General features: G+C 49.2%; 1 protein-coding gene across 1 annotated transcript in view; it reads right to left on the reverse strand.

Moving 5' to 3' along the window:
• Positions 1–8,282, reverse strand: part of SORL1 (sortilin related receptor 1) — a 212,167-nt gene that overhangs the window by 150,627 nt on the left and 53,258 nt on the right. The window contains exon 7 of the mRNA XM_030886981.2: positions 3,856–4,036. Within this exon, the coding sequence (XP_030742841.1) occupies positions 3,856–4,036 (181 nt within the window). The remainder of the gene's footprint in view (positions 1–3,855; positions 4,037–8,282) is intronic.

The raw sequence follows: 8,282 nt of genomic DNA on the forward strand, positions 1-8,282 counted from the left end.
TTTGTATCACACAGGAGAAAGGGCTGGCTGCAGGGTGACCCATGAAACCCAGGGGAAATGTGCTCCTCAGAACCATCATACATGCAAGACACAGGTGGGCAGCAATCGCAGCGCGAGAGAGGCAGTCAGAGGGCAGAGAGGGCAGGGCAGAGGGAGGGAAGGAAACAAGGGACCCCGGAGGAAATGCAAGCACACTGCTGCATTGAGGGGATTTTAGCTAACCCCAGGAAGCCTAGTGTCTATCAACTGTTCAAACCAATGTGCTGGGTAAACTTTTCCCCAAATCACCAAAAACAATTCCAAAAGGCAGCGGCAGCAGCCTCTTACTTGAATCTCTCCTCCACCCGAAAAAAACCAAAATTTTATTCGTTGACTTTCCTAATTTGTTCTGAATTCACTACCATTCAAGTCATCTGGGACATCCCAAACCCCAGCAGACCCCAAATAACAAGCCATATTTGGAAACCTTAAAACTCTCCCGGGAGGGTTAGCCCCCCAGGGCTAGCTTTGTGGGTCTTGTGGGTCCTGTGACTTACTAGTCCCCAGTAGTGGAGGGCAACAAAGAGCCAGGGGCTTCCTCTCTGCCAATGCAGATCTTAGCAGTCACCCTTTAATAGCATAATTGACTATTGTGTGAAACCCCAGCAGACAAGAGGCAGCCCTGCGTGAGCGGGACTGACCCGGTGGCTGCAGTAATGGGCACATACGTGGCTGAGAGGAGACCACAGGCCCTGGCAGCATCTCATTCTGTTGGGGGTGGGTGGCTATGAGTCGGAGCATCTAACAACAACCTGGATGCAGGCCAGACTTTCTCAAATCCACGGGATTCTTAGGTACCCAAGTCCCCATGAAAGAAAAAAACTGAGGGGTAGAGGTGACGCCACCTGTCTGCATTTGTCACAAGTGCCTGAAATGATTCTGCTGCGGCAAGTGTTCCCGAAACAACAACAATGCTGGAAGCACTTCCAGGTGGTGGCTGAGCGAGTCACCTACCATCACCTCTAAGGCTGACTGACCTTCGAAGCTGGTGGCCCAGCTGTGTGCTGAAGGGGGACCGACCACACAGCTACCATTTTGCCATCGCCAACATATAAATAAGCCAACTCTCTGTAAAGAGCTGACTAGACAAGAGTGTCATACACCCACTGGAAATAATCCAGCAACCTAGACTTCTTTTTCAATAAATCATTTTATGAGGGCTCTTATAGAATCCACACATCCCTTGTATCAAGCACATTTTTCCATGTTGCCATCATCCTTTTCAAAACATTTTCTTTCTACTTGAGCTCTTAATATCAGCTCTCTTTTTTTTCCTCCCTCCCACCCTCATGAACCCTTGATAAACTATAAATTATTGTTATTATTTTCATCTCTTACACCGTCCGCTGTCTCCCTTCACCCATGTTTCTGTCCTTCGTCACCTGGGGGAGGCCTGTGCTTTTTAAAGGATGTGTGCAGAGATGACAGCCAATCAACTCCATTGTACGTCTGCCCTGTGTCGAGCATTGGGTGAGTTACCGGGTTTGACGTTGGTGGTTATGAAAAGAGAGATTTTGCCAGTGTGTTTCTTATCGATCCACATTTTTACAAATCTTCTTTTAGTAACACAATTGATTAGTAGCAATGGGAAACATCCTATCATCCCTAGGTTTCCAAACTTGGCTACCAGTGGACTCCCCTGGGATCTGGTGTGCTTATCCATCCCTGGGCTCCTCCCCTAGAGATCCTGACTCATTAGGTTGCAAATGGAGCCCAGGGATCTGTAGTGTCACCACATGCCAGGTGATTCCAATGATCAGCCGGGTTTGCGAACCTAGACTGTGACCTTTACACCCTAAGTCAAGACTCTCCCTGAAGTCTTCTTAAAACCAGTTTAGCTTAATGGAAATTGTCTTTCTTGAGCACTATGCTATTTCCAGAACTAGAGGCATCAAATTGAGGGCAGTCGCTTGAACGATTAGACAAGAACCTCAAGGGGAATTTATGTCAGAGGGGGAGGGACAACTCAAAAAGAGAGTGAGAATTGTTAACACAATTTGGAGAATGCAATTAATGTCACTAAATGGTACGTGTAAAACTACTGAATCGGTGTTTTGTTTTGCTGTATAAATACTCCACAAAATCACCAGAATTATGTTTAAAAGCAGGAAAGCTCAGATTTGTCGAAATTTAGCCTTGTCAGGGCAATACACATGGCTGTTGGATGGAAATGAAAGGTACCACAGGCTCTTGCTGGGGTACAGCGTGCAATGTTGGGGATGACACGCAGTCAAAAGGGTAAAAAAAAATGTACAGCAGTCATCTGTCTCAGCCTCCACTCAGGCAAGAAGTAGAACAACCCTGAGGATCAGTCACTGTGCCTTAGAAATGAGAAATCAAAAGCATGAGAATAAATCCCAGCCTGAGAACTACAACACAAGAGACCATGAAATCTGGAGAACCAGAGACAAGGTTCTGGGGAATCCAATGCACTCATGCTTTGTTCATGTGTGCGCGCCGCGGGAGGGAAGGCCGGTGGGAACAATCCGGCATCTACGGAGGCAGACGGGGCAAAGGATCTGAGAGGTGACCATAGGCTGTGGTTTCAAAGTTTCCTACCAAGCACGCAATGGGCAGCTTGCCTGCCTTTAGCCAACTCCACCTCTCTTTTCATTTGAAATGTATTCCTTGCTTTCCCTGGCGGGAGAGGTCATCTCTCTGCCCTAGAATTCAACCAAAAAGGGCTGGCCTGCTTCTGCCCGGTCTGCTACTGGTCATATAAACAAGAACCCAGAGGAACACTTCACATCTGACTTCGACCCCTAAGTTTAACAGTGGCAGAAGCAGCGCAGCCTCTCAGTTGCCAGTCACTTTCACAAACCCCGATCAGGGAAGAAACGGCTGCCCTTAAGAAAGCTCACAATGTCCTCTGCCTCCCCTCCCCCAAAAGAATGGTAGTCAATCTGCTCCTCCCTCACTGCCCTCGAGTCGGTGCCAGCTGGTAGCAACTCTATAGGACAGAGTAGAACTACCCCTGTTTGTTTCCTAGGCTGTAACTCTTTAAGGGAGTAGAATGCCTCATCTTTCTCCCACGGAGCAGCTGGTGGTTTTGAACTGGTGACGTTGTGGTTAACAGCCCAACCTGTTACGACTAGGCCACCAGAGCTCCTAAGCTGCTCCTAAACAGGCGGTTTTTATCCTTCACACAGAGGAGCTAAGGCAAGCCCTGCTATGTGATCTGCACCAGTTCTAAATGAGCAAGCCCTCCACTTCAGCATCTGGCTCCAAGTCATCAAACCAAGGCTAAGATTTTCCCAAAGGCTGAGCATTAAGCTACTTACTAACAGCTGGAAGCTTCATTACTGCTTTTCTGAGAGCATTAACTCCCACTAGCCAATGACTACACATCCTATTAGCCTTGGAAATTAACATGTGCCCCCAAATCTCAAAGAAATTGGGCTACGTTTAAATGAAATTGGGCAATGGAATTAAGGGGGCGGGGGTGGCAACAACCCGATATCCCCTTGCCTTTCTGTGTTCCTTTAATTAGGATTTAAAAGAAATTATGTGTTTATCAAGTATTTCTGGCCATCAGGGTCAACCAAATCCAAATGCCTCAAATCACTTTGAGAGGTTGACCTAGAGTTAGTTCTCCAGTCCCCCAGCCTCATAGAACCTTCCAGGTCCTTCGAGAATGTTCATAAATGTCCAACTAGCCATTTGGGCAATGGGATTAAAAGGGAAACAACAACCACCTGAGCTCCCCCAGGTACGTCGATCAAATTCTGTTTGCAGAGACTCACATATTTGATCACAGAATGCCAAACTTCAAAAAGACCATCAAAAGCAGTGAATTCCTTAGTTGGTTCAACTTACCACAACCTTTGTAGCAAACATGTACTTGTCCCGAAGCTGGAAGTCCTTCACTTCCTCCAGGATCACCTCCTGGTTTTCCCGGGACTGGAAGAAGTCTGTACTTCGGAAAACTGTGGAGTAACCAGAGGGTTCATGCCTTTCAATGTAGATGGTGTTCGGCTTGTCATAGGGATCAATTCCCCTAAAAGAAATCAAAAGTGGGTGTTATCATGGTACATTAATAATTTAAGGCATGACAGTTTTGTCATGCAGACCTTCAATCAGATGTACAGCCACAGCGGGAGGGCCTACAAATGAGACGATGGCTAAGCATGTCCCTTTGATGCCTCCCAAGCTTGGTATAAACCAGTGTTCCCCAAAGTGGCAGTACCATCCTATGAAGGCTGCTGGAACAATCCAGGTGGGTGCAAAAGCAGATCCTGGACTGTTGACTATAGTACAAAAGTTTTTAATTGCCAGGGGGGTGCTGAATAACTTTTTCCCCCTGAAAAGGAGGCAGTGGGCCAAGTATGTTTGGGAACCTAAGGCACAAACCCAACCCCTCCACTGCCATAGGGTAGGCTCTCTCGCAGTGTCTGTGTAGGGTTTAGAAGACTCCAAACTGTCATGGGAGTAGACACCCTCAACTTTTTCCAGGGGTGGGTTTGAACCATCAACCTTAGGGTTAGCAGCCCGACACCTAACCTACAGCACCACTAAGGCCCCTTTGGCTTGGTATACCAAAAAACCAACCAAACTCACTGCCATTCAAATGACTATGACTCATAGTGACCGTAGATAGGGTTTCTAAGGCTGTAAATCTTTCCCTGAGCTGACAGCTTCAGTTTTTTTCTCACAGTGGCTTGGGAGAAATCAAAAACTAAACTCACTCAGACTAATTCACAGCAATCCTATAGGACAGAGTAGAACTGCCCTTTTGGGTTCCTGTGGCTATAAATCTTTAAGGGAACACAAAGCCTCATCCTTCAGTGGGGCAGCTGGTGAATTTGAACCGCTGACCTGGCGGTTAGAAGCCCAACCAGATCCTAATCTGCCACCCAGGCTCCACTAAGTTGGTGCAGAGGGAGAGAAGAGGCTGTTGGGAAAGTGCTCTGTGTGTCACGGTGGTTGTTTGAAGAATCCTGGGTTTCCAGTCAGACCCAGGCAGTGGCTGAGAACAAACAGAGGAAACCCAAGGTGCAGGGTTTCAGAACAAATCACCAGGCTGCCTTTAGCAACGCTGTGCTTCCGGCTTCTGCGGGTTTCTGACTCAAGTTACGGACCTCAGGAAGTGAAGACAAGTGCTTCACCGGGACACTGAGCTCTAAGATGGAACAGCCCTGCAGAAGCCCAATCATGCAGCTCTGAGTTGAACCTTTCCAACGGACCTGTCCTTTGTCCCAGGCTGAGGAGCCCCGGAGGCACAGTGAGTACTTACACATTGAGCTGTGGACCACAAGGTCAGCAGTTTGAAGCCATGAGCTACTCCTTGGGAAAAAAGATGAGGTTTTCTACTCCCGTGAAGAGTTACAGTCTCGGAAACCCACAGGGGGCAGGTCTACTCTGCCCTACGGGGGCTAGGCATCAGAATGGACTCAATAGCAGTGGATTTGGATTTTCACGTTTTGGAAGCCGCAGGATTTGTGCAATCTGGTGTCACCGAACAAGAGCATCTCCATCTCCATCTCCCAGAGATACCTGCATGAACTCTTTCTCCCTTGTGGGAAACTAACAATGAGAGAAGGACCCTGGTCCCTACTGGTAGCAGAGGGAATCTGGAAAGCTGGTATTCCACGGTAGGAAAGCTGTCAGTCTGGTAAGTTAGAGGTAAAGCCCAAGTACATTATCCTGCTTTAAATATCATTCTCACAGATTCTCCCCTAACAGCAAAATGCCTTAAAGTGAGCACATGGTTGATTTTATTTCCCTACAGAAGCAGACATCCCGTTTCTTTCTCTTCTCACCATGTCACCCAGCCCCTCCCCCCACAATACCTTCCCCCGATGCAGGTACTAGCTTTCCTGACCTGTGAGCTCAGGGACCCTATTGTAGATTCCACCCACCTTGTGACGTATGTAACTACTGAATATGCATGTCTTATGGCTACTTTAAATATCCCGAGATAGTAAAGACTCACTCTCGTGGACCACCGAGAGGGGCTGAGGTGAGCATGCTACCATAAAATATGTCTGACTCCTTTATTTTATTCTCTCTCCTATCTTTCCTATCCTCTGTGACTGTACTATAACCTTTATATATTACCACCATGCAATTGCACCTACAGGCCCTTCGAATGTTAGAGGCTGGTTTTCTCCGGCACTCCCTGACACCCTTCTGACTCCAAGGGCACATTTCTCCCCGGTGTGTTTCTCAACGCTGTACCATGGACTGGGGTCCCCTCGGCAGGCACTCTGCTAACACCCGGACAAACCCATCCCGTCCTGTACACCAAAATGCCGACCGCACCTCTAGTCATCATTTTATTGCTAAAAACAGGCAGCAGCTAAGGTGTCCTTGAACAGGTGCCGGGATAGGTGAACCGTGGTACACCGTCCAGTGGAGGACTGGCCAGCATTAGAAAGGAGCCGTCGAGCCTCGCGATGACTGTGGGCACACTGAGCACACATTGCCCAGGGAAAGACGCCGGTCTGATTCCAGGGACACTGCGATCTGGAAACGGCAAAACTACTGAGGCTGTGAACCAGTGGTGGTTGCCTCTGCCCCTTCAGGGGAATCACTCAGGTAGGGGAAGAGGCAGGAGGTGGTGGGGGGTGCAGCATGAGGCATTTTGGGGTATGTGACACTTGTCTTTGCTGACACAAGACAAGGAGCGCTTGTCAAAACCCCTAACACTGCACAGCAGGAAGGATAATTCTACTGAATACGAAGAGCTTCAGTTAAAAATAATAGATCGATGTTGGCTCATCAATTCTAACAAGTGTGCCACAGGAATGCCAACTCTTCGTAAGAGGTGCACACACAGGGACAGAAGGTTGTGTTTCCTGCACAAGTTTCCTGTTAACTTAAAACTGCTTTAAAAAACAAACAAACAAAAGGCTGCTAAATGTCAATGCTACTCGTCCTCTGGGTGACCTTGAGCCTCCCCTGCCAGGGGAGGGACCGACCCTCCCACCTCCTTCTACCACCACGAGCCCTTCGGTGCACGGTTCAGGCTCCTGCCTCTCCAGTGAAGTCGGGGCCCCAGGCGGAGTTAGGGAAGAGCTTTGGCTGGGGACAACGGGAGAGCCTGTGCTGCCACTTTCGCCGCCACACTTCTGTGACGCTGTCTTACACTGTTCGCCAGTGTGTCCCAGCTCCCAGAGCACAGACGCCTTTAACCGCCTTGTCGGACAGACACGGCTCCGAGCTGCGCTGGACCCATGGACCGTAATACTAGAGCTGCTCCAAACCTAAAGGGAACAGGGTCAAAGTCAAACTGCCTCAAAGAGAGCCTCGGGCTAGTGTTCCTCCAAACAAGGCCTCCACCACCAGCTGTGAGGGCCTTGATGCCCCCCGGCTTGGCAGCATGCACAAGAGCCCAAAGGCAATGGGCACTGGGAACATACAGAGGGAAGGGGGCCACCCCACAAGCACGCGGCGTGAAGAGTACCCAAGAAGGGGCGGAAAGACTGGCCCACGGGGCTTGGTTCGCATGTGCCATGGTATCCCCGTCCCGAGGGCAAGGAGGGGCAGCTACAGCCTTCTAGGAGGTCCCGTCCGCACTTTCTTTCCCCAACAAACAAAAACCAAGCAGAGAAAGATAGGCGAATGAAGGGCAGAAGGTGAGACATGGACCCCTGCCCCCAACCCAAAGAGAGAGAGCCCACCTCTCCTCTGGGAGCCTCGTTTCCAGGCCTCCGACTGGGGCCGTGGAGAAAACAGCACCTTGTTCCCGAGGGGGAGACAACCACTGTTCATCACCATGACGTGCTGGGGGCGTGTGGGTGGTGGCATGTTCTCTGCTCTTCCACAATTAGAAGTACTGATTAAAGGACTTCCTCTAGCCCGGAGGATATGCAAATTGACACGAAGCTGCTCGGTATTTTTAAATGGTGGAAAAGAAGGAACCTTGTTCAGATATTTTGAGACCCAGTTTCAACCCCACTATCCCTTCCTACCAAGAGCAGCCAGGCAGTGCCTCAGAATCCTTTTCTGGGTAACCAGTTGCCATGAAGCTGATTTCCACGTGGGGTTGCTTGTTCACCGGTCTGATTTCTCTGTGTGGGTGGTCAAGTCTTTTTTTCCCAAGGTGCCTCTAGCTGGATTCAAACCTCTAACTTTCCAGTTAGCAGCCGAACATGTTACCCCTATGGGGCACCCCAAGATTCCTGTGAGCCATCTAGCACAGCCATCAAGTTGATTCTGATTCACGGTGACTCTATAGGGCAGGGTAAAGCCACCCCTGTGGGTTTGGGAGGCTGTAACTCCTGAAAGCCATATAAAGGTCT

This window comes from Echinops telfairi, unplaced genomic scaffold (assembly GCF_000313985.2).
Source record: "Echinops telfairi isolate 266 unplaced genomic scaffold, ASM31398v2 ScPeMD7_5167;HRSCAF=5991, whole genome shotgun sequence".
Classification (NCBI taxonomy): Eukaryota; Metazoa; Chordata; class Mammalia; order Afrosoricida; family Tenrecidae; genus Echinops; species Echinops telfairi.